At 41.4% G+C, this 27,254-nt stretch overlaps 1 protein-coding gene across 1 annotated transcript; it reads left to right on the top strand.

The window, feature by feature from the left end:
* cxxc4 (CXXC finger 4) lies at window positions 1-26,029 on the top strand. The gene is made up of 3 exons (XM_046417009.1): window positions 1-532; window positions 2,639-3,577; window positions 24,787-26,029. The coding sequence occupies exons 2-3, from the start codon at window positions 2,753-2,755 to the stop codon at window positions 24,829-24,831; spliced, it is 870 nt and encodes a 289-aa protein (XP_046272965.1). The 5' UTR covers window positions 1-532; window positions 2,639-2,752; the 3' UTR covers window positions 24,832-26,029.
* Window positions 26,030-27,254: the final 1,225 nt, after the last annotated feature.

The raw sequence follows: 27,254 nt of genomic DNA on the forward strand, positions 1-27,254 counted from the left end.
CCCTGTAGGGCGCCCTGAGCCATCCATCCCTCCCACCTCCCGTGTGTTTCTATAGTAATTTCCAGCCAATGATCAGTAGGTGTCCACATCCCTGCTTCCTCACCTCAGCACCAATCAGCCACACACAGCGACAGGAGACACGGACTGAGCAGAGACCAGGCAGACACACAATACAAGCCCCGGATCAGGAGGAGAGGAGGAAACACCTCACCCCCTCTGCGATTTCTCCCCCTCTTTTTTCTTTTAAATCCAAGACACCTTTTGGCTTATTTATGCACTTTCCGACCTTTTTTCTAACGTGACCAGAAAGTCGATAAAAATGGTCCTTTTGTTTTGAGCGCTCTGAGCACACACACACACACACACACACACACACACACACACACTCGCTCCGCTCTCCTCCGGCAGCTTATGTCTGTGCGTCTTCTCGCATCTTTGCATTATTTTCTCCCCACGTATCGCTTCGCAGTAATGTGCCGCTACACGGTCGCAGGCTGGTAGCATCTTGGGAGCTCTTCTCAACAGGAACCTGGTAGGTGATGCTCACTCTCTCCCCCTCTCTTCGCGTGTGTGTGTGTGTGTGTGTTTCTCTCTGTGTGTGTGTGTGTTCGTCCATATTTTGCCGTCCGGTTGCATGCGTTTTATCCACCTTTTTCCTGTCCCGATTTGTGTCCGTGTGGCTGCCAAGTGAGCCGGGCAACGCCAGATTAATGTTTATAGGATTTCATTTGCACTATTGCACCGCGCTCCCCTCTCCGGATTATCTATGCATGACCTTTGATCTGAATGTCTAAGACAGACCAGACTGAGTGTTATTAATGGCATCGTTGTGCAGCAGCGGCACATCGGTTCGTAATCGGACGTGGCTTGTTTTAATTTATTTATTTATTTATTTACTTTTCTTTCTTCGGTCTCCTTCTCGCACTCTCTCCACTCTTTCCTCCCCCTCTCTCTCTCTCTCTCTGTCTCTCCAGCTCCCAAGTATTGAACATTTCTGTCTCTCTAAACTTTGTTTACAGGCTGAAAATCAATGCCCGTGACTTGATTGCCTTTGGGCTGCGTATTTCGCTCCAGGGGTGAATTGATTAAGTAATAATGACCCCGAGGAGGGCTGATCATTAAGCCAAGGAGGTTTTGTTTACTGGTGGCTGCGGGTTGTTCTGGATGCCACATCGACATTGAAGCTACAGCTCTGGATTGGATGGTGGATAGGACTCATGGTTTCACGTTTGTGTCATCACAGTTAGAGAATAATAGTAGTTTAGAAATAATAATGCTGGATATTGTAAGAAAATGCCTTGAAACTTAAAAGACTGCTTGTAGGAATAATAACAACAACACTGAGAATGTACTGCCTGAGTCATTTGATACTTTTTAGGTAAAGTGAAATATTTAGGACATGTTTAGAGGTGGGATGCACTCCAGTATTCAGAGGGTTTTAATAATGCCACCTAGTGCGATGTCTCCAGTTCCATGCGCGCATATTTATAATTCTTTATTTTTTTTTTTTTTCAAGACAGCTGCTGGGTAGCACCATGGAAGTGATTTGAAATGCTTTAGTGTTCCAGCAATGGATCAGCTTTGGCAATTAAGAGAGAAAGCCCAGAAAAAGGTAATGGAAGTAGGGGGAGATGTGTCTAATGGGCTTTTATCTGTGGAAACCAAATCCAGACAGGCTGGTGGAGAGAGAGAGAGAGAGGGAGAGAGGGAGAGAGGAAATGGAGCCACCCCCCCCACACACACACACACACACCTCACACACACATATACATACATACACCTATACACAAACACACACACTCACTGAGGTGGCTGACACTGTAGTTGGTCTGGTTCATGATCTGGATGTAAATGGACCAGTGGCTGTCTCTGCTGTTATTGTATAAATGTAATAGCGTAACAGAGCTGGCCATGAATGGACACCAGGTGCTCTTAGAGGGCTGGACAGGGTCGTGTTTACATGAATGGACCACCTCCACTCTTTGGACAAAATGAAAAATTTGAGTATTTCTAAATATGTTGCTCCTGGCACCCAAAGCAGATTATTTTCAAGAGCTTTTGTAGCAAGCCCAAAGTTAACAAAAAACAAAAATAAATAAATGTGTTTGTGACTGTCCGCTGTCATAATCTGAATTCTGGTGAGAATCTCTAACTTTTCAAAATAGTGATATTTTAGACTGAGTCTTACATTTCGATGTTTTGATGAAATGTAACCTTGTGGATTAAAATGTATTTATTCGTTTTGTGAAGTAGCTGATTGGAAGTTCTTTAAAAAAAAAAGACTATTATAAGAATATTTTGACAAGACGTCTAAACAGTGTTGAAAGTGTGGCTGTTTTTTTTGTAGAGGATGCTAATTCTGTTCCCCATTATAATAATGACACGACAGTCTGTCACAGCTATCATGCTATTGTCATGGGATGAAGATGAGTTCTGACTGTTTGTGATAGTTGCATTATAAAACGCAGGGCGTAAACAATGTGCCCGAATATTCTTCAAATGTTCAGCTGTTGTCCTCACAGAAAAAAAAAAAAGTTGAAGAGCAGAAATGAAATCTGATTAGAATGAAAACATTTGCCTCTTTTATGTGTAACTGTTGTTTTTTTTTGTTTTTGTTTTTGTTTTTGTTTGCTTTCAGCACTGGGGAAGATAAACCAGGATGGTAACGCGCTGTTCGTAACCAGCTGCAGAACAACAAAGGCCACTGTAACCTCGCTCTCTTCCCTGAAACGTTGACAGCCATTCCTCCGCCATGTCTAACATAAACAATGCGCTTTGCATTGAAAACGGACAGAACGCAGATGTGTCTCTCTTACAAAAGGATAATCTTCAGGATGGTGGATTAAGCCAGCTTTTGGATTATAATGCAGAAATGGAAAGGTACAGGTCTTTTGCAAACTTTTATAAAACCAATGGGGCCTTTCCACAGACTGCTAAGATTGCCCGCATCACAACACCCATTTTTCCCAGTGCTAGAATTGGCATGTCCCCTTGGAACTGCGATAACGCCATGCTCTGGGGAAGGAAATCAGCGGCAATAAACCCTAATAGGACCAGCATGCATAGAAATGACTCCCAGAGGCCGGGGAAGCCTGGCGTGCCGCCAGAGACGCTGCAAATGGCAAATAATAATTTCCTCTCTACCTTATCCCCCGAACACTGCAGACCTTTAGCAGGAGAATGCATGAACAAGCTGAAATGCGGCGCTGCTGAAGCAGAGATAATGAATCTCCCAGAACGCGTTGGAACTTTTTCCGCTATCCCGGCTTTAGGGGGCATCTCATTACCTCCCGGGGTCATCGTCATGACAGCCCTTCACTCCCCCGCAGCCTCAGCAGCCGTTACAGACAGTGCGTTTCAAATTGCCAATCTGGCAGACTGCCCACAGAATAATTCCTCAGTATCCAGTGGAAACCCAGCGAAGAAGAAAAGGAAAAGGTGTGGGGTCTGTGCACCCTGCAGGCGGCTAATCAACTGTGGTGTCTGCAGCAGTTGTCGGAACCGCAAAACGGGCCACCAGATCTGCAAATTTAGGAAATGCGAGGAGCTGAAGAAGAAGCCAGGCTCGTCGCTGGAGGTGAGAACTGGGGCTCTGCTTCCCCTTCTTTTGTTATTATCCCCTTGCACTCCAAAGCATTAACCTTTTCATCCAGTCACGTTCTAAGCCCTTGAAAATTGTTTCCATGCCCACCCATGCCTGAACATCCCCCCGGCTTCTCAAATCTGCCTACCCGCCTAGCCTAATTGGCAGTAATTAGGGGTGTTTGTGTGGAGCGCAAGCTGAGCTTGGCTCAGACACCCCTAATTGCTGCCAGTCAGGCTGGGGCTGGAACGCATCCGAACAACCCCAAGCTTGGCTCAGCTCCAAGCAGGGCTGGGAAATGGTTTTCAGCAGAGAGCCATCCCTCTCTGCACCCAGTCATTTTAACCAATTATGGAAACCGTCTCTGGATGGGGAGAATCAATATCCCACAAAGCCTCAGCCTCCGACCACCAAGAGATGGCGAGAGCGATGGCTGTGCTGGTGATGGCGTTTCTCAAAACATCCCAGAAGTTTTGTGTGGGGAGGGGAGTGAAGCACAGACTCATCCTCTCCCAGTGATCCTGTATGAATTGATTAATGCATATACATCAGGGTTGATATGAAATCAGGTTATATTCATGTCATTAAAGTCAATTATGGATCAATCTGGGTCATGAAACATATCAAGAGGGGTGCAGAGGCAGAAGAAAAACACTGTCACTTAGGAAAGAGAAAAACACTAAGCACTGGCTTAAGTGACAAGAAGCAAGAGGCCTGATCAGTGCACAATCAGAGATCAGAGGGCAGTGTTGTATTTAAAGGTTCATTTTAATTGATTTATTTAGCAGCTGACGTTTGGTGATTAAAGGTAAAGCCAGAATGTGAGTGTTAGCTTGCTAATATGATTCTCTTTACAGTCAGAGTTTGAACTTGCTCAGTGACTTTACATGAGACTGTATGGATGAGTCACCAATAAGTGCAACCTGAGGGCCAGATCATTTGCTTATTAATTAAGTCACTACACAGAGAGGAAAAAGAGGTTAATTATAAAAAATTACTTAATCTACTAATGGAAAACAGCATATATGGATTCCTTTGTTTGTCATGAATTTGTGCCATCAGTTTGTCTGTTTGTTGCCTAAATCTATGATTGCTTTTTTCACTCTTTATTTCAGATAATACTATTTATTTGTCTAGGTGTATTTTTGCTATGTTTCATAATGTAAATGTTCCACGTGACTGTGCCTGCTCCTTTTCAGTGAAATTATGGAAGCACTCAAAGTAGATTGAGATGAACTCGAACATGGATGCTTGTTCTTGAACAAGTAGTGTTGACAAGCAGTCCCCACCATCAAAATCTTTGAAATTCAGCTGAAACTGACAGACTACATGATGCCTTTTCCTAACCTCCTTAACACCTTGTACAAACACAAGTTGTACAGACAAGCACTGTTCAAATCTACAGAGAAAAAACTATCTTCATATTGAAAAGTTCTAAAAAATATATGTATTTTATTTTAAAAAAAAACAGTGAAACTAAAAAAGAAATGTCATTGCAGTTAAATCGTTGCAAACCGTTCTCAGTAAAAAATTAACTTTTCCAGAAAATAGAGTCTGTATCTTTAGAAAACAAAGAATGGTCGGTGTGCTAGCATCAAGAAAAGTTAAACTTGATCTTAGAAACTGCCTAAAGTAAGGTGATTTACATTGGGAGGGAAAGGAGGAAATGTTTACTATTTTTGTTTACTATTTCTACTGTTTTAGAAAATGAGACTTTTATGACTCAAATTAAGGTGAAAAAAAAGAGACTTAATAAGAAAGTGCTTATTTACAGATTATTTTGGTGCAGCCAAAAACCATTGTGTTATGGGACTGAATATTTTATTTAGCATGTTGTACAGTATCTTAAACTGAGTGTTGGCTGATACAGAATATACAGAATATAGACTTTTCATAAAGTGTAAAAACTAAAACTAGAGTTGGAATAACGGGGTCACTGATTGGTTTTAGGTTGGATGTTTAAACCCCCTAAGTTGCAATCGGAAGCTCATTTGATGTCGACTCCATATGTCATGTACTAACAGGTGTCCCAAACAGGTGTCCAGGAAGCATGCTTCACATTCATAATGCATGGGTAGACGCTCTTTTGGAAAACATCCATTTGCAAAAGACGGTTAGAATTACTAAGGGTGTGAAACCCCCCCAAACAAATCCACACTTGCTTTTAAAAAGCTCCTTCACTGAGTTCAGTAATTCATATTATGGACCTCTCCAGCAGTAATTGTTATTTTTGACTCTGCATCTGTAATTACAGGTGCACCTCCTGCTGCGGAAATGGGTTGGAGTTTAAAGGCATCTTAGAGGTGTGAAGTTGTGCTCTTGCTTCGACAAACTTTCATGCATGCATTAACAGGAAGGGCTTTTTTTTTTTCCCCAGATGGTGCTAATAGCCGCTCGCAGTTCAGTGAGGGCTGATTGAGAAGTGTGACAAATCAAGTGCTGTAGTGAGTTTAGGAGGAGGATTTACAGCCCATGTGTGCAAATTCACACGTGAACAGTAACACGCATGCATCTATCCTGCTTTCTCTCTGACACACACGCGCACAAAGATCCACACAAACACGCCTGCATCCGCATTCTCACCACATACAGACAAACAAACCAACGTGCACACCAAACCCGAGCTGAGTACACCTTTTGCCTTGGAAGAGACGATAAGCTACTGGCAGCCAGTTAGATTTGGCTGTCAGTGTTTTCCACATGGGAATCACCCTGAACTAATTATATCTTAAGCAGCGGTGGAAAATGCAAATCAGAATTTTACTCACACCCCTGAAATCGGAGAGCCAATTTAATCTAATACCCCCTTTAATTTAGCGCGCTAATGCAAGGCCCTAGAGAATTGCCCTGTGTCACTGCTGTGCTGTTCTGCAGCAGATTCTGCTCTCTCTCTCGCTCTGTCTCGGTGCTGCTCTCAGGCTCCAGGATGGATTAGTCTGGCAAAGGAATCTCATCTAACCTAACATTTCCCGAGCAGTTACCTTCGCGTAGTTTGAGCTCCTATGGCTCAAAGGTCATTCATTAACTTTCAAATGCAATAATGCTCGTATGTGGGCAGGCTGTGTTTTCACCTCCGTTTACGTCATCTTCTTATCTCAACTTCACTTTTATTTCTGCAGAGAGGCTCATGAAAAGGGCCTTAGCTTTTTCCTAAATTTTGTACAAGGTATGATTGCTTGTGCTGCTCATGTGGCACTAAAATACACATGTGAGAGCGTCCATATGTTCACATCATTTTTCTAAAATGTTTTTGGCTCGTGGCCCCTTAAAATGCTGCAGTGTCTAGTTCTGACTACTCATCACAGGTTGTGGCCTTGGTGGTCTCAGATTGTGTCATTTGAAGGATTTTTATATGCCTGAAGTGGTGATGGTTTCACACCAAGGATGCAAACTTTAGGGAACAGGGAGAAAATTTGTGTTAATAATCATGCGAGCCTTCAATTGTATCTAGGGACCCCTGCGTTGGGAACGATTGGTGTTTGGTATTTAGCATCCAGCAAGTGGCTTAGTGGTAGCATTCTGCTTTAAAGTAATATAATTAATCTTTGAAAGTAAACCATGTTGCTCGTAGCACCACAGTGAGGTTACTTTTTTTATAATACAAGTTCTTTTGAATTTGAATTCAATTTATCTGGGAAATTTTATATCATGTTTCATTCTTTGTTAGTCAAGCTAACGTATGGTGGGCCTTCATAAATAGTTTTTAGTGTGACCTGTTTATCCAACAACTAACTTTTCAAATATTCTCTGAATTTGTCACTAGGACTTAATGATAATCTTTCAGTGAGAAATCTTACACAGTTCCAATACTTCAGAGTTTAGCAGTAACAGTGTAACAGTGAGTGTGATTTTTGTTATTGACAGTAGATACTTCAAACATGACTGACTGAGACAAGTAGAGCTCTACTGTTAATAGTAGTCTTCATACATAAACAATATTACTTGCAATAGAGTAATGAAGACTTCATAGCTAATAATATATTGTATCTATAAATTTATAAAAGACCTTTCAGAAGTTGAGTACAGTACAATGTTTGTTGCAAAGCCACTATGTTGTACAGTCAGACAAGTCATTTAATCATTTCAACAAAAACATTAGTTTTCTGTGGTAAAAGTCTGACCAGTGAAGTGAGGAAGACTTCTGCACTTCAACTTTACATCCAAACAACAACGTATGAGTTGTACGCGCATAACTTTGTTTCTAGCAAGGTTTTTCTTGTGAATGACAGCAGACTTAACTTCATGTACTTCAGGTATCTAAAACAACATCCGCCTTGAATGTATAATATGTTAGAAACACAGCATCTTCAGAACCATACTTTTTTAAATGCTAGCTCAATTGGTTGTTAACAACACTGAAAGGAACAAACCGACTTAAACAGCACAGCTCTATTTTATGTTCTCATACTGCAAAGATGGAGCTCAGTTCCTAAAAGAACAGCATCCAGACAGACTCCTACTTGGTTAGTAGTATAACACAGTGTAGAAAAAACATGAAAAGGTAAAAAACAAAAATCCAATTGAACAGATTCCTCTTTTCAATTAACAAATGTCAAAGTCTGTCAAGTCCTTAGCAGGAAACAGCATCCAAGAGTAAGGAGATGTTTTTTCTTTCCCTCTGTCCTTCGGTTCTTTGTGCGGTGTTGATATGACGACATGAAATGGGAAAGATGAAAAGGTGGTATGGCTGCCTAGAAACCTTTGCTATTGTGATAAAAGACAAGGCCCAAAATGGTAGGAAGCAGGACCTTGAGGAAAATAGCTTGGATTCAGCCTCTTAATGAGAGCACGGGAGCCAAATAAGCAACGGCAGCCAGGTCTAATTTGTTTTAGGTGTGCTCAGAATAGATAAGGACAAATCTGTGGCCTTCACCACCTCCCCCCAACCTTTGCCTCCCTGGAGATAACACTGAGTGCTGCCAGCCAATCTCCATGGGCAAAAGGGGGGGGTGGGTGTAAGAAAAAAAAAAAAAAAACGAGGAAGGGAAAGCCTGAGGGGCAGACGGCCTTTAGATCTGCAGATCTCTAACTTACTGGATTTATTCAAGCTTTAAAACTGCAGATTAATTTGGTCGCTGAGGTCTGGGGGAGTGTGAAAACGAAAAGAAATATGGGGCCGTATGCCGCCGCGTGTTTCAACCTAAAGGGCAACCTTAAGCTCCTGTCAAGACAATAGGATTTTGCCATCTGAACCACGATGCAGACCGCTTAATTATACACATCTTCCCTGCAAGCTGCCCTCAGCTACTTAAGAGCATGGGGCCCTTTATTCATTGTCATGCCCTTTTTCCCCTAGATTGGTCGTGCCGTGTGGATTTTCTGTCAGCTTCGATTTGCGCCGAGTAGCTGTCCTCCTTAGGCCTTTTGCCGTGCTCAGAAAGGCACAACCGCACGGCACTGTTAAAGAATTCATCGTTTTTGCCACTGCCACCAATTAAGGCCAAAGCGTAATCGGACGCGTCTGGACGATGCCCTTACATTATGTGGTCTGCCGCCTCCTCTGCCCCTGTTTGATTTAACATCGCTGGTTCAGTGGTGAAAGAGAACTCATTGTCATTGTCTTTATTATGGTGGTGGTGGTGGTGGGGGTAAAGAGAGAGAGAGAGAGAGAGAGAGCGAGTGATGGGGGTAGAAAGCAGCCCAGTGGAGGGTGGACAGCGTGAAAGAGCAGGTGCGGCAGGACGTTAATGTGTGGCACTTTAAATTTTAAACAGATGAGAATAAATTATTGATGCTGACTCTGGCTGAGAAGTTAAAAGGTATCTCGTCATTACCGAGAGGCGGTATGAAAAAGTGTGAGAAAAAAGTCTACCATTTTGCATCACAGGACTGCAGTGAGCGCAGAGCATTGCAGCATGGTGTTTTTTGTTCTCCATAAAAATTTATGGGATCTTGACTTACTGTGTCTTTTGCACATATTGTGAGATTTGGATCTAATAACAACAATCCGACACCAGTAGTTCTTTAAGCAAGCTTTCTTTGTAGCTGTGTCATACATGTTATTAGGTATCAGCTATAGTTTTACTTCGTCCTTAAAAGCAATTATCTATAATGTAAACTACACAGGAATATATTGCATAATGCTGATGATGACTCATTTCCATCCAGGATCAGCATGATGCTCTTCAAACAATATAGTCACATGACAATTTGTTTCCATTTGTGAGCTATGATTATTACGTCGCTACTAATACTGTTCAATTTCAGATTCCACCTGGGATGCCAACAGTTGTATGCTCCTTTATTCATTAATGAAATTGATAATGGTTTTAGGGCCACATAGCATTCCCTCATGTCAAACAATAAAAATATCATTTGACTATTTCACAGTGACTTTCCATTTAAACGGTGGAGCCTTTAAAGAGCGCGTGTGATGACGTATCGGCAGCCAGTTATTACTGCTCAAAAACCTAAAAACAAAAACATTTAAACTAATTTCACTAAAATAAATCTTTTGACTTTGTTTGAGTAGTACTGCTAAGTTGGTTGGAAAGTTAGTTGAGCTCATTGTTGTCCACTTTGATGCTGTAAACACACCTTTGGATCTTGGTGTTAGAGTATGGATCTAATAAAATGGATGTTTAAGCAGTCCTGCTTAAGGTGGGAACTGTTATTCTGCCTTGCTGGTCTGTATGAAGCATATAAACATGGACTGGGGAGGTGTTGTTGTTCAGCCTCTGAGCTGGCAGTGAAGGCAGCCGAATCGACGTTGGTATAAAAAGTGTGAGCCAGCATGCTGAGGGAGTATTTTCCCTATAGACATCCGCCATTCCGTCTCCATACTTTTGGTCATTGGTAAACACAATACCTGGTACTGTATGTTGGACCTGAGCATTTCATTTTAATTTAACTTAAAAACACAGGCTTAATATAAAACACAGAATTGTCAAGATTGTTCAAGCTTAATCAACTTATGACTTCACAATCATGTTCAAGTATGTGTGATTAAGTAGAGTGGAATTGATTTCTAAGGAAGCAACAAGTCACCACTAATTCATAATATAATAAATAAATAAAATAATAATAATCTATTATTCCAAATTCAAGCATGTGCTCTGCATATGATGATTTGTATTTTAGTGTACACCTCTGTTTGTTCCTTTATCTCTATGTCTGCCTCTCTGACTCTCTCACTCAATCTCTTTGACAGACCACTAACTTACAGTTCTCCTACTGATTTTCTTCAAGTCAGACCTCAAAATTCTCCTCACTGCCCATAGCACTTGTTACCTACTGTATGTCTGGTTGACTGAATGCTTCTCATTGCCTGAGATGATCCATCATCCGCATCCAACCAAGTCTTTATGCACTTTGCTTTGTGCACTGTCACGCTGGAATAGAAAAACTGTTGCCACAAAGTTGGAGTCATAGCATTGTCCAAAATGTCTTGGTATGCTGAAGCATTAAGATTCCCCTTCACTGGAAGTGAGAGACCAAACCCAGCCCCTGAAAAACAGCTCCATCCCAATACTTTTGTCTATATAGTGTAGTTTAATCTGTGCGAAAATAATCTGCCTATGATTTTACTAGTTTCTTTGCATATTTACCCAACAAAATCTCTTTAACTTTCAACACAAATGGCCTGAAAGTAAACCTTACTAGTTCCAGAAATTGAAGTGCTAAAACACTTGGTATTTACAACTCTTACATATTTCCCATTACTGTTGAAAGTTTTCTAAATTTTTGGATTAACTTCTTGCCTTCCAAGAAACTATTTTCCATTGCTTGCGGAGACTTTGAAGTGTTGTTTGAAAGAGGTATTCCATCACAGTAGAACTTCTGGTCTGCGTTTGTTAAAGTGACCTTATCGGAGCGTGGTAATGGAGTTATAAACAGGAACTCTGAAAGTCTTGTGTGTGCAAGTGTCTCTGCTTATCACAGTGTGAGGGTCAGCTGTCAAAAACAATTCACATTTTTCCGAGCAAGGTGGGCAGAAAATCAGATGAGGAAACAAACAATAGGTAAAGGTAGATGGCATGAATAGAATTGTGCGAATTTGGTTGTTTCTTGCATTGCGGGTCCACACAGTTGTTATTTTACCACGTAAATCACAGGTATATCTCAGACTTTATGGGTGATGAATTCAAGCAAAGAAAAACATCAGAATAGCCCTTTAACTGTTTGAATTGCAAAGTTCTTTAATACAGGTTACAATATTGAGTGGCAAAAGAAAAACAAAACTCTGTATCCAATCTATGTTAACCTCATTGTAGTTGGCAAAATAGATTAAATGTAATATTCAGGGCCACAGAGTTGCAGTTCTGCAGATGCACTCGTGAGTATATATCTGTAGGTTAAAAGGCTTAAATGACAGATGGCTTTGTGCCATTCATCCAGGAAAACTAATGTGAAAGTCAATTTGTGAGTGACAACTGATGGGAGAAATCGGTCAACGTGGTTTAAGCGTCTCAGTTTCTGCAAGTCAAATCCTCGCACGCTGCCACCACCTCTATTGTGGCTCTGCTCTCAGATTATGAATATTTCATGGCAAGCATCTGACACCATGCCCAGAAAGATATTTCAAGGTTTTTTTTTTTCTGATAGAAGCCCTGGGGTTAGTGTGTGTCACAGAGGCGTGAAGTCAGTCTGTGGCCCTGAGGCAAAGGATAGGATTTATGATGCACGGGTTGATGACATCAGGTGGATATTTTCATTCCTGAGCAGAGAGCCTCTTTGTCCTCCACAACTGATAAACCTTTGAGCTGTTCTCAGTTTGTTGTCACTCCTAAAAAGATCTGTTTTGTCTGTTCGCACTGTTGAGTAGAGAAATGATTTCAATCTGCTCAGAGTGCATGCTGCGTTTTGACGAAACTGTGACCGGTTTCCCTGTCTGATCAGTGTGGAGGTGGAATGACTAAAGCGGAGGAGGGGGGGGGTCTGCTTGGATTAGTTCTGTCTTAAATGCTGCCTTTAGCATATTACATTTGCCCACTAACTTTCTCCTAACGCTATCTCTCTTGTTTATCTTCCAGTTGAACTAAAGCCTATTCCAGTTCCAGTTTAGCAAAAGCCTAATTTCTCATTTTAGGTTGTTTCATTTGGAATATTAGATTTCTAAATCTAACTAGATAAAATTAATCCTTTTACGGTCTTCTTTTGTATGTATCTCAGATAAATTCAATAAAACCAAATTAAAACTTCCTGTACAGCCTTGGGTTTTCCACTATAAATACATATCAGAGTGACTTCCGACCTTTTTGACTTGTGACCCCTTAAACTGGAAGTATGCTTCTCCAAAAATAAACATAAATGTGGGTGTTATGAATAAGAGACTAAACGGGGAGCCCATGTGCAGACATCCAAAGTGTCAGCCACACATTGTGCAGGTCTGCTGGTCAAACAAATCATTCGGTTGATTCATGTCGTCTATCGAATATAAAAGCAACAGCTCAGCCAATGTTTAACATAATTCCTGCTTTAAACTGAAGCAATGTCTGTTGCTACTTGTGACCCTTGTCATCAGCTGTATATGTTCAGTTCAACAAAAGACCAATGTTTTTACTTTCTGTAGCAGAAGTTTTGACTGCTTTCCACTGCTGTTACTCATTTCATCTCCTGGATAACTTCGCATTCCTTACGAGGTTTATGTTTCTCTTGGGTCTTGAACAAGTTAAAACTATAGAGGCATTCACAACTATTTCAGCTTTGTTTATGAGAAATCATGTCTATATAAGTTTGGCTTGACTGATGATGCGAAATACTAGCATATACCCATGAGCCTGGGCTGCCACTGTAGCCAGTCAAAGGCATGCATTAGAGCTGCAGAAAAACCAGAAGGTTTTGTCTGAGCAATTGTTTGCAAAACATAGAACCACAGTTGCCAAATACATCCAAAGTTTTCCCAGAATACATAACCACATTCACTTAAACTTCAGGTTATAAAATCGTAATTTGTAGTTTCTCCATGCTGTTAACACTGCATGTAATAGAGCTTTAAGCTCTGTCGATTGGATGTTTCGAACTACAATGCTTTTTCTTTACTTACTTATGTTTTTACAGAGAGACTTGTACCTGTAACTGCCCTTAAGTATCTGAAGAGCTATATATTGTCTCTTAGAGCCCATCTTTTTAACAGAAAACCCACACAACTGCAAACAGTCACACCTGGAAGCTGCCCAACAACACACCACAGTCACACCTGCTGGCTACTGAGCAGCTCCACCAAAGCAGCTTGGGTTAAGAGGTCTTGCTCAAAGGCACATCAGTGACAATAATGAGGGAAAAGTTAACTGCAAAAATTTCAAGTCCATCTAGTAATAGTCCAACTGTGAAGCACCTAAAAATGTCTTGAAACATTATGCACACATGCACCATACATTCTGTATAATGAGTAACATGAAGGTATAAGCAGCACAATATAGAGTAAAGTCACTACACTTAAAAAGTGCAAACTGGCTGCACGTATTCAAAATCCGACCTGAGATTTTTGTTTCTCGCTGAATTTAACGCACAGCTAGATCAGCACTAGTCTCCGTTACTTGAGTGCAATTAAAGATTCAACTTCAGCTGTGTGTATTTTCCAAGCCTAACCTAAATATTATGTTGATTTACAGTAAATATGCAGAGCTCTGCGTATAGACCTTCTGAGTTTAAGGGATCCCACACAGATGCTGAGAAATCTGCTCAAAACAAGAAGGCCTGCTCCTACTTTGCATTTCAATTTAACATTTCAGAGAACTGGCAGCATGTTGCCTTGCTTAGCCTTCGCTTCGTTACACCCACATGGCTTCTCGCCGCGCTTGCTGACGTCTTCCACTGTTCAAAGGGCTGCAACTTGGCTGAGAAATTGGGGATTTCCATACGAGATCCCTCAGGTAACTACACACTCAAACGCGTGTCCTGCTCATCCTCCCTCCCCCCCCGTTCACATCCTACAACGCCTGCCCTTCCGCCTGCTCGCACTCCTCTGATTTCTCATCTCGGAGCTCAATTGACCTCGCCGCTGAATCTCTTTGTTTTGCTTTCTTGAAGCCTCAGCAGCACCGTAAAAGCTTCTCGACTGTCTCCCTTGTAGGGCTCACTCTCAGAGGAGAGTTAGCTTTGTAACAAATTGCTTTACCTGGACAAGGATACTTAGGCTGAAGTTAATTGAAATGGAGGCCAGCACTGTTGCACTCAGCCGCAGGTAGGTGATCCCAGCTACCGACTGCAGCCTCTGACCCAAGGTGCTGCCTCACTTTCTTCCCACGAGGCTCGGCTCGGCCGCCGTCTGTGTGGGCAGGGATTTTCCACACATGATAAGTGGAAGGGGCATGGTGTCTGAGTGCTAGATAGATATTTTTCACTGTACTGATGCATTGTGTGAAATTCTATTCTATGTCACAGGGTGAAATAGTTCTAACTAGGTACTAGATACTTCAAGGCTTTGTTAATGCCTTCGCTCCCTGATTTTTGGGAAAATATAATTGCTGGCTAGATTATGTCGAGTTGCCATGTTTATGGAGTGACTTCCTTGGCGTGTTCAGGAGTTGTAAAGAGAAGGTAAGGGAGGATGGTTGGAGCTCAGGTTTTCAGGTTCAGCTCTGTTTTAGGCTAATTGGTTAAAGCTAATGAATGATTGTGGTTTAGGTTAAGTACTTACAGTCAGCATGCCCCAGCTTGTGCAGATTAAAGGAATGGTAATATCTTGACAGTACAAATACTTACAATGGCATTTAATGGTTAATTTAATTCTGACATTTCTTTGTTATATTGATGAAAACATATTATGGCTTCTCATAGTGATCCGATATGTTGATAGTACCTTTGGGTACTGATATAACGTCATACATCTAATGTCATTAAACTCGATGCTGAACACCTGCATGGCAAACCTAAAGGGTATCCAGGGTATCCATATGTCAACAACCAATATCCAGTAAATACAAGATAGATTTATCAGAATCATTAAATTAGTAAGCGCAAATTCACGTAAGGCAGAAAGCTGGTGTTGATATTTTCAAGCATCTTGCAATTTAGATCATGCCTCAGTCAGTGATGTGACTGGCTTAGCAGGCGTTTTGCCATCAGCAGTTGGATTTACCATTTTCAAACATTTGACTATAGGTGTATCTTTTTCCATAAACATATAAAGACTTCCTCATAAAGTGACATACTGCAGTGCTGCCCCAGTTATACTGGACCCATTGTATTTCACCGTCCCTGACCGTTTGATAAAAAAGTGTATTTTCTGAATATGCTGAGGCTTGGTCTGACTCACTGCAGGCCTGCTCCTATGGAGGGCTGGTCAAATATACATCCTACAGGAATACTGCACTGTAATTACATTCCCCCATTAGCATACAGAGGCTTGGAGTCACACTGCACTCAGCCTTCAGCAGCACTTTGCCATATGGTCCGTCTGCACTTCTCAGGCGATATTTGGCAAGACTCTTGCAGAAGGTCAAATATCAAGTCTGAGGACTGTGCCAGAATTGCATCTATGCTAATTGCTCTCTCTCTCCCTCAGCTCCCTCATCCATCTCATGCTCCTCTGCTCCTTTTTCTCTTTTTCCTCCCTCTCTTCCTCTCCCACTGAAGTAAGTAATCTGCTTTAGGATGTTTCTGAGATGGAGATGGATTTGGTTTTCCTTCGCTGCCCCTCAGCCTAATCTCCCCCCTGTGACCACCCCGCCTCTCTCAGGCACGGCTCTTAAGCACACCATCATACATCCCCCCCTTCAACCCCCACTTCATACATGCCTAGTCAGCAAAAAACTCCCAAATTCCTCATTACTCACAAACATCCGCAATACACTTAGCTTGATTTGCTCGAATGGATGCCTGGTGCAAGGCTGGACTTCGAATTAAAAGATTGTAGCTGTATCTCAGCATTGGAATGCTATCACAACTGGTGTACTTGGCTTCACCCTCTGCGTGTGTTAGTGTTGTGAGCTATTAAGAGGAAAAATAGGTGGAAAGAAGTAGTTAGTGTGATTCTGCTTAGTTTGTTAATATATCAGGCTTTAAGTCCTCCATGCAAGGGTTGATGATGCTGAAAATTCATTGTCAGCTTTGTGTATTTTAGGCCACTGAGGTTTGGATCTCAATGCTAATGTAAACATTTGAACTGACTTATAATAAATACATAAACCATACACCTTTTTTAAGTAAAATTGATATTCTCACTTGCAGATAGGATGAACTAGCAAGTCACAACAGCTTTTAGGCCACCTGAAAGTGCCATGGAAAATGAATGGTACTGACTCAGAGTGGATATGTGACCTTTGTACTTAGACACTACATGCATCCTCCTGTCATTCTGCTGACTGCTGCCCAATGAGCTTATATTTCTGTTGTAATGATGAGACAGTTCTAAGCAGTAAAAATAACACAAACTTTCGGCAAAACTGTGAAAAACTTAGCAAATTTGCTCCATTTAAAGTTCGTTCAGTACATTAAAATGCTGAAAAGAGATATAGTCACAGTGACAGTGAAGTGACAAAATATGTTTAGCACTGATGTTTTTATGGTTTATAATGTGACTGTCATATTACAAAGGTTGTACTCTGAAAGTTCTAATCCGAGGGAACATTTAATGAGCTAGAGGACAGTGTTTAATTATAAATATTTTACACTGTGAGCATGACATTACATTTCATCGGTACATCAGTCAGGAAATAGTACCGGTATTTGTTTTTGCCGCATGGACATCAGCCAGTGTTGTGCCCAAAAGATATGTTTTTAGATCCAAAGCCTTCAAATAAATCTAAAAAGTAGAATATTTCACTCTGAATTGTAGTAGCAGAACTAGCATAAAATTCAAGTAATGTACAACGTCAGCTTATTTATTTATTTACTAGTCATTGATGATTCTCACTTGTATATGCAGGTAATAATCGAGGTTTAAGCTCTTAAGGAGAGAAGATGTTTGCGTTACGGTGTTGTGATGCAGGACGGGGAGCAGTTGCATGCGGATGACTGGATGACTGGTCCGTCCGTGATAGCGGCCTTGGAGAGGTACCTTTCATAAACGACATTGGGTGGCTGGAATATTGGCTACAAGCTTCGAGATGAGATTTCAACCCCCACCCAACAACGCCGGTAACAGTGCAGGTGATGGATTGCTATACCTTCTAGGTTTGAGCTTGGCAACGCCCCAATATTCCTGCAGAATAAAGTGACAGGCAATATATAACACATCAGTTAAGGCTGACTGCACTGCTGAAACTTTTCCCCCCTGTTTCTTAGACCTGGAGATCAGCCCTGAATGTTTGGCTGGCTCCCAATGTCCGCCTTCCAACGCTCTGATGAAACATGCTCTTTCCTCACTCCGTTTTCCCGTCTCTTCTAGTTTTGTCCCCTAAAAGGAAATAATCAAAGTCACTTCCCCTGCATGGTCATGTCATTTTATACTGAAATGATCACAGACTTAACTCTTCTTACTGTAGTTCTGAGGTGTCAGGTTTATTTGGGGATCGCAATGTGACTGTGGCAAAGAGAAAACAAACTGGCTGACCTGTGTGTGCACACAAATTTCACTTGCAGTCGTGATGCATTGTGAAAAATGTTTGTAATTATGTTTAATATATATATATATATATAAAAAGAAAAAAGTCAGTGTTCAGGCAGCTAAAGCAGTGGTGGACGCAGTTTGTGTGTGTGTCCAGAGAGAGAGAGAGGGTGGCAGTAGTATTTATTTATATATATTTTATTTGCAGCCTGTCAGAGCTGCATGCAAAGGACTGTGCTTATGAAAAGTGGCCTGGTTCCCGGTGTGCAAGTTAATAAATTATGGGTATTGTCAGGGTAATGTACGGGCCATGTGTTATAATGAGCATTCTGAAACACATCAGCACACTCCTACAGGCTGCCTTTCAACCCGCCCAGTGCCACCGTCTCTCCCCGAGATCCCTCTCTTCCTGTCTGTCTCTGCCCTGCTTCCATCCGTTCCATCTCTGCTCTGATTATTCTGACTCTACTACATTTTTTTCTAGCATACTTTCTCATCTCTAATGCATTTTTTGTTTTTTTGTTTTTTTAAAATCTCAGAGTAAGAGGAGATTCTTGAGAATTCCTAGACAGAAAAAAAGAAACATTGGGGAGAAGGATGAAAAAATTCCAACCAGTAATTATGGTGAATTAAAAGTTTTATGATGTTGTGCATGCCTGTGTGTGTGCGCCTTGAGTGTGTGTTGGTGGGAGGGAGGGGATGGGGTTCTGTGACAAGGCTGGCTGGGAGCATAGAGCTGAGGGTTAGTGCCAGACATGTCTCAAGAGAAACCGGGGCACATTTGCAATCACCCCGAGTTCAAAAGGGTAATTTATTCACAGTCTGTGGTTAAAGTAGGGCTGCTCAAAATGCCGGTGGGATTGTGCCGGGAAGCAGAGGAGTAGAGACACATTATTTTCATTTTTCTCTCCCCTTCTTGTTTTTTTTTTCTCTCTCTCACTCTCTTTCTCTCTTCCTTTCTCTCTCATCGTCCTCTTCATCGCCTGTTGTTGTTTCTGCGAGCCCTGTGTGGCATCTTTTAACACATGCCGGCAAGCATATTTCACTTTTACACTCATCCGCATTGACGTCCCGGTGCTGATTGAATTTTGAGGCGCTGCGGCGTCTGCCATTATCATCCTCATCGTCTTGAGTGGTTTATCTCTGGCCCCAGCTCAGTGTGACGCCAAGGCTGCAGGGGGAGAGGAGGGACAGGGCAGGGGTGGGCCGGGGGTTGAGGACTGTTCATGTGTTTTTATTATTTGTGTGGAAAAGATATGGAGGATTGGTGTGAATCTGGATGTTTAAGATTGTGGTTGGGGGTTTTATGTTTTGTGTGTGTGTGTGTGTGTGTGTGTGTATGCATATGCCCCTGCAGAGGTTGGAGCAGCCTTTGCAGAAGCTGCTTCAGTTCAGTCTGCCTGATTATGATTCAACGTCCCATTATAGTCAGCGCCATATTTCTACCACCTCGTCTCAATCAGCCGACGATGTGGCTTCAGCATTAACTACACCTGCCAGGTTGAGTTAGGATCACAGGGTGTCATGGCTGCCCAGAGACCTCACACTGCCTTGCCAGAATCAGCAGAGAATTATTCCACCACATGTCAGTTTTACTGTGTCGTTATCACCCAAAGCCACCGACAGACACTTACAATAGACTGCCTACTGTGGTGGTGTGGTGGGGTTAATTTGAGGTCTGGAGAAATCTCTTCCTCCTCCTTCAGTCAGTTCAATGCGCTGTTGTGTGCATTCATTGCCAGAGCGGGAAATTGTCTTTCCCTCTGTGTGTCGTTGTAGCCAGGTTGTTATGTATGCTCTGCTGCAGAGGCAGCGGTGCTGACGTGAGGCTGAGCTGCTGCCACAGCGTCTTGATTTGAGGTGAAACCTTTGTGTTGCTCCCGTGTCCCTGGCGTAACACTATCAACCTGTACCTTCTCCCCACTTTCCTCTCTTCTGTTTTTTTCCTTCTCCATTTATCCCTCGTTGTTTTTCCCTCTCTCTCTCTCCCTCCCTGTCGTTTCTGTATTCTTCTGTCTTTTCTCCCTCGCTGTCCCTGGTGGTTGATGGAGTGATTCTGAAGGCACATGCAGGTGGGGGAGCAGGGAACGTGGGGCTGTGCTAATTGAGCCTTCTTTGTGCCTGGTCACTGCAGTGTGCCGACACGAGGAGGCCCGGGAGTGAATCCAAGCAGCACTCAAGAGCCCCACTGGATCGATAACTGGGGAACTTAACAAAACAGAGACATGCCGAGTGCCCAGATCAGGGTCATTATTGTCTCTGGTGAGCCGTACTTCCACCAGGGACTGATCAATGTGAGAATATGGATTAAGATAAACATTCACACCTCCCCTTTCTCTTCTCTTTGCCTCAGCTTTTACAGCATCATGTTCTATACTGAGATAGTATGGTGTGATGCTGAAAATGTGTATCCACGTGGATGTGCATATGACATCAGCGTTTGAAGTATACATGCTTGTTACACTCTATTCCCTGTGCTTAATTAGTAAGATTTGTCATACTGACTGACATGTTACTATGTTTTATAGAAAGCTCTGGAAGATCATTGTTCTCTCTCTCGGAATGTGTTTGGAGAGATTCCTTAGCCTGACTTTTGTATGTAAACTTTAAATGTGCTACTGTGGATTAGTCTCATCGTCTTACAGGCTTTGTGTCTTTATCTCAGTTTTTGTTGTGTCTGGTTACATCACCATGCAACCCCTTCTTTGTTTTATTTTATCAGACAAACATACACTCAGATGCCAGTTTACTAGCGACACCTACAAACTAGCTAAAACTAAGTCTAATACAACAATCCTGCAATAAATCCTACATTCATAGATGTCATGATTAGTTTTTTGCTGAAACTGTTTCAGAGACGCGTTGATTCGTCTGTATGGTCTCAGAGGCTGCAGATTGTGATGCTGTTTAACTGCATTTATTGTGTTACACTAACAGGTGTTTCTGTTCTTTTGTCCACCTCATTTATATCAATGAAGGGAGGCTAAATAACACAAACATCTCACAGGTATTGTATTGGAGGGCAATATCTTTAGCTATGTGGATGTAATAAACTGGCAACGGAATGTAATTTCATTAAGCTTACAGATTCCATTTGTATAAATTGTATAATTCTGTGGTTTTCTTTCCACAAGAAAAATCCAAAAGAAAACAACCAAGAACTGTAAACTGGTCAGTTTTCCAAAGAAAGCCATACCTACGCCATCCATTTATAGTTCAGGGACGTGTTTACGTGGTTTTTATTCTGGAGTCTGGGAGGGAGACGATAGTGAAAGAGACTTAATCACTTTAAGTGTACAGAACATATCAGCTCATTGCAATTAAGCAAAAAAGCAAACAACTCATTTATAAACATTGTGTCTGCACAAAAGAAGACATATGCCCCTCTCTAAGCAAACAATTTATAAATAACAAACTGGATGGTAGGATATTGGGTCCTTCACTTAAAACAAACGTTTTGAAATAGATACCACTGTGTAAAAGTAAATTGACATATTAACTCTTATGTATAAGCCACTCTTAAAATGAATAAACAAAAACTATTTGATTGGGTCCCTTAAATGCACAATTAAAAAACAAACTGACTTAAGAAAATTTTAAAATAAATGGAGACCAATACCAAACTATGTTTAAAATGATGCTGTTTTCGAGGTGTAAGTTGAACAGATACGAGTGCACGGTTTCATATAGTGTTATAACATGTCCATTGTGCAGAAATGTCAATGAGATAATGGCTTTTCATTCTCAATTACAGTCAGGCTAATTCCTACACTTGAAGGTGTTACCATCTGAAATACACAGACATGCAACTGCTGGTTTGGCGATTGGATGACAGCAAATTTTGGAGACGTTAAGAATCATTCTCTTGGATGTCTGTGTTCTATTAAGCACAATTTTACAGAGAAACACCTGCAGTAACCAAGACACACCAGTCCCACCCCAAGCCCTGACCACCCTTGGTGGCCTGAGTCAACCCATAACTCATTCATACAGAGAAACAGCAGTATTGGGCACAGAATTGAGGCCACAGCTGTGTGTGATAGCTGGCTTCAAGGTATTGATGATTAATTTAGAAATTCCAAGTCCAATGCAATTTCTCTCTATTGCAGTGCCTAACCCAGGCGTTAATCTTGCAGCCAACAGTACATTTCCCCTCAAGTGGTGGCTGCTCAAACCTTGAAGAGTGTGAAGATAAACTACAATTTGCGCCATTGTCAGACATGCACTGTTGTTGAGTGCACCATTGAGATTCTGAAGGGTGGATGGCCTTGCCTTAGTTCCATAGGTGGAAGACTTTTATAAAAGCCTGACCGTGTTTGCAAAGATGTGAGGGAGTGTATTGTGCTATATAAAGTGACAAATGCCATGGCTGTGTTGGCCCCAACACTGGCCCTTATCCACAGGCATTTGAGCCAAACGCTGCTGCCATACACAAGTGTGCGGATGTGATATGTTGCCTGTGTAAGCTAGCTATGTGCCTTTTGGCTTCTACTTTCATATTGGACCATCTTTTTACCTCGGAGAGAGGCCGACCTCCTGAGCCAGGAGAATTTGCTTTGTCTGCAACATACTGCCACTGTAAAGCCTTTTTGGCATTTGTAGTGGCCATACTGTAGTCACTAGATAGATAGATATGCTGAAAAAGTGGAACAAGAAGGTCAATTCTCATGCATCAAATTTTGAGCTGGTTGTGATTTATGAAGGGAAATCAGTGTGGAATGTGTGTGCGCAATGTGTTATAAATTAGAATATTTTGTACTTTTATTTAAAACACTTTCTGTTTCATCCTTACACCTTTTTGACGTGAATTCTACACACAGTTTTGTAAATGAGGCCCCAGACCGCTGAGAGCTTTACCCTTAAAAACATAACTGTGTTTTATTCCATCCATAATTTTAAAATGGTGACAATGGCATCTTGCTGCTCTGAATCCCTCCATTATTCACTTTGAAAGATAATAGCAATTTCTTAATATGGCGTTAAAAAAATGTTGAATGGTTGCCATACACATAGGAAGGAATATATGTGGCCGAAACTAGTGTGATGATGTCTACAGGCGGCTGACATATTTAGCTCAGGTTCTCTCCCTATGGAGATGACGAAGAATGAGACGAGAATTTTATCAATTAGACATCAACTGTTGTTTTATACGTAATGACTGAACACTTATCAAGTGTTGTTGTTGGAGGGCTGTTTACCTGAAATCTGAAACCTGAAATCCTCAAGTGTTTGTGCATTGAGGTGTTACGCAACTGTCTAAGTTAAATGTAACAAAAAATCTCTGAAAGTCAGTCTGAATGTAAAAATGGTTAAAATCCTAAATTTGGCTGCATAAAAATGTAAAAGACTCATAGCAATAATGCTTGCCGGACATACAGTGGGAAGCACGCTAGAATGAAAAATTAATATGTATTATAATATCAGTATATCACAATTACAATAAATGTGCGTAAAATTACATGTAAAATAATCAAAATCTATTCATTTGAACTAATTTCAGTTGATCATGTCATCCTCTGTTGTCAAGGATTTCAACGTATGGTTATTTTCATAATGAGCTATGAACTTATTTGCTCTATAGAGTGTAAAAAAATAAAGAAGGCCTATCACATGTTCAAATCCAAGGTAATGTCTAAAATGTGGTTCTTTTGTCAGCAAAGTTTTAAACCTAAACATATCCAGTTTAATATGTACAATCACAAAAAGCAGAAGATCACTGCATTTGAGAGTTTTGTTTTTCTTGAAAAATTACTTTAGTGGTTAATACATCATCAAAATACTAATGGGATTTAAGTCAATCAACTGATTGTTGTTAGAATTCTTCACATCTGTTAAACAAAAGTCCTGAACAACTCAACTCTTACAGATACTTGGAATTGTTCATTTGAACAGAAGAATTTTGGAAAAGCAAAAACATATGATCTTATACGAATCCACAGAAAGTCAGTATGTTAATATTATTGCCCAGTCCTATTGTACACTTTAATTAATGTTTACATGTGGTCCATAAACATAAACCAGAGTGTGGGCACCTGTCTGGTGCTAAAGTACTCAACAGGCCTTTAAGGAGCCACAAATGACACTGGGTATTAAAATGTCAAATTGCCATCCTCGCAGACTCAAGTGATATTAGTTGTGATTATGCACTATTCCCCTCCCTGTCAACAGCAGAAAAAAAATTATCAAAAAATGTGCTAATTGGTCATGGGGATTGGTGGGAGACTTCAGTATTTTATGTCTTTGACTTCCAAATGAGTTTTGGAAAGGAGAGGCTGTCACTCTGGCATAGAGGTTTCGGGGAGAGGGAGGAGGGGCGGCTGCTGGCGCGAGCTCAAATTGAAATGATGCACTGTTCCCCCTCACTGCGGCTAGAGCTCACAGTAATTAAATGCCTCATTGTTGCTTCTTGGGAATTTGTATTGAATATTTCATCCAGCGTAATGATTATTTGGGTGTGGGTGGGACGTGGATGTAATCACCTTGGCTGGCTCTTTGATGAAATACTTGGTTTGGTGGCTGTGCTTTAAAGCCGTTTTAAGTGCTCCTCTGGGTTTCTTATTTAACTTCATGCCCATGCTATTTCAAACTGCTGTTAACCAGTACTGGTCCTAATATTATTGATTATTGGCTTTCAAATGTATGTGTATTTTTTTTCTGAATCTACAGTATGTATGCTTTTCTGTAATTTGCTGAGAAGAGTGCATGACACCACAATGGCATGACCTTGAAACCTGAAAATTAACAGGTGTTTTTCACATTTTGTCTCCCACAGAGGACGCCGGTCAACAACGGCGAAGCTTTTCGGTGGTTCTTTTAGAGAGGGGAGACATTGCCACCCCATCCAGCAGCAGGAGGGCAGGCGGGACTCTTGACTCTCCACCAGGAGCACTTGATGGGTTCACAGAACCCAACACGCCCAAAACATTTGTGGACGACAAGAACAAGAGAAGAAAAGTGGACAGACAAAAAGATAAATGAAAACATAATGGTGTTGTTTTAACTCTGTAATTTCCTTTTCTGTGTAATTATTGTACCTTTTGACAGTATCATAATGTATATTTTTGGTGTCTATGAATGTGTTTTCAGTGTTGTGGCTGTAGGTTTACAGCCAACCCTATGTAAAGGACTCAAACAGACAATCATACAATCATAATGAATCCGTCAAACAGAAGAGGCCACAAGGATTGATGATATAACAAATACAACAAAAACTTTACTCTGGAGCAATAATCTATTCTGTTGATTATTCCTCAAATCTTTTATTTCTGTTGGCTGTTCAATTACGTTATCAAACTGAAACCTCCCCTTGTTTCATCTTTTTATTTCTTCTTAAAACCATATTTTCAAAGTCCACACTGATGTTCCGAACGTCACTGGCAGTGATGTGTCTCGTTGAGAGCAGTGACGTGAGGGTCAACAGCAGCGCCTCTGTGGCGGACTTTCTTGTCCTCATTCCAGTGGACTCAATGCAGAACAGGGCACATTGTCTTGTGTGGTGAGTCGCACTTCTTCAAAATGTAATTGGGCGTCATTTGATTGTGACAGCACCAGACGTTTATGAGTCAGACTGCTGTCTGGAGGTCATATTCACAAAGATGTTTGAAGTACAAGTTTTTAACAAAACCATCAAACCCGTTCTTTTTTCCTTTCACTTTGGATCACTAAAGGTTGTAACTGTCTAAAAGGTAGAGAGTAATGCCAGTAAAGGAACTGTATGTTATGTTGAAAACATTCAAATTTAGAATTAATTACAGTACATACTGCATATTTGACCTATCAGATGTTGTTCTGGAGCTAAGGGATAGTCTAGACTTTCCTCCTGCGGAGTAAACGGCAGTCCTTTCTCCTGCAAAGTAATGTTAACACATTCCAAAAACAAAATTATTCAATAAGTTACTCATTGTCTTAAACCCTATTGTTGCATGTGTAAATGTGTTTTGGTTTTAAAGATTACTAAGAATTTGTATATTGTTGTTGTGATGCTTTTATGTGTTAAAATAAAAAAAAGATGACTTCAGTAAAAGACATCTTGACAGTAAATGTTTGATGTGGAGAAATCACCAAAGATGGGAAAATAAATCCACTATTTTTTATAAAAAAAAAAAGGAGAAAAAAAAATCAGTGATCAATTATAATCACCTGATAAGAACCAATTTTCCTATTTTTTTTTCCTCCCGCAAAGCATCGACTGAAATAACGACTAGGAGGAGACAGGAAGAATATAACAGCATTGGTTGCCTCCCCAGTCACGTATTCCCTTGAATACTAAAATGTTGCATGGAGAAGAGTGGTTCCCAGAGGCAGCAGACTTTAAAGGACTAGTGAAATCCCATGTGGTTTGTCATGCTGAAATGCTTTTTTTTTTTGGGAGGGGGCACAGAGAGATGCGGGGGGGGGCAAGAGGAAGCAAAAGAAGGGAGGATGGAAGTGTGGGGTGGGGGAGACAGGCTCTGAGATAGCTTGAGCAACCGAGTGATTGCTGGCTCTTTGGGTTTCAGGGGTAGGAGGTAGGAGTAGTTATGGGGTGGCGGGTGTGGGGGCAGAGATACATTTGGGCACTAGATGAGGTAGGGAAGGCGTCAATGCTGAGCAGAGAACGAGCAGAGAAGGAGGAAATCATCCGGGACCGACTTCTCCCCTGACTGAGCACGCTTGCCATCACTCAAATTGAGCTGCTGACTGGTTAGGGCCAGCCAGGAAGACGACTTGATGTGCTCCGTAGTAGTGGCGGCGCTGGCCCTTGCTGGTCATCAGAGGTTGATAACATGCATCAGGGTGCGCTGGCTCACTGGCTCCCTGGCCGGTGAGATTAAATAACATCAGAGACAGCTCTCTGTAATCCCCTTCCCTCCACCACCACCTCCCGCTCTGTGCTGTGAAGCTGGGATTTAAAGTCCTCAGGCCCCACTCTGTTTCAGACTAGCAGAGACAGAGGCTGAGGACTTAGCAGGACAATATAAGGAAGTTATCAGCATGTTGGGAATTTAAAGGCTATGATGTGTCCTCAGTCCTCATCTGTCTAATGGTCAAAGCCATTGTGGCGTTTTCTTTTTTTTGACAATGACTGTCAAGCAAATTGTCCAATTGTGTCAATGCAAAAATTTTAAACTCTGTATCACGCCAAGAACTCTTAAAGGTCCAGTGTATAGGAGTGAGTGGCATCTAGTGGTATGGTTGCACACTGCAACCACCTGAACACCCCTTATCTCACTGTTCCCTGCATTTGCCTCTAAAAACACA

This window comes from Scatophagus argus, chromosome 2 (assembly GCF_020382885.2).
Source record: "Scatophagus argus isolate fScaArg1 chromosome 2, fScaArg1.pri, whole genome shotgun sequence".
In the NCBI taxonomy this organism is placed as follows: Eukaryota; Metazoa; Chordata; class Actinopteri; family Scatophagidae; genus Scatophagus; species Scatophagus argus.

Bases quoted from the DNA above. Each gene is read 5' to 3' on its own strand.
- cxxc4 (XM_046417009.1), top strand. From the start codon at position 2,753: ATGTCTAACATAAACAATGCGCTTTGCATTGAAAACGGACAGAACGCA. The intron at 3,578-24,786 runs GTGAGAACTGGG...TGTCTCCCACAG, and splicing joins AGCCAGGCTCGTCGCTGGAG to AGGACGCCGGTCAACAACGG.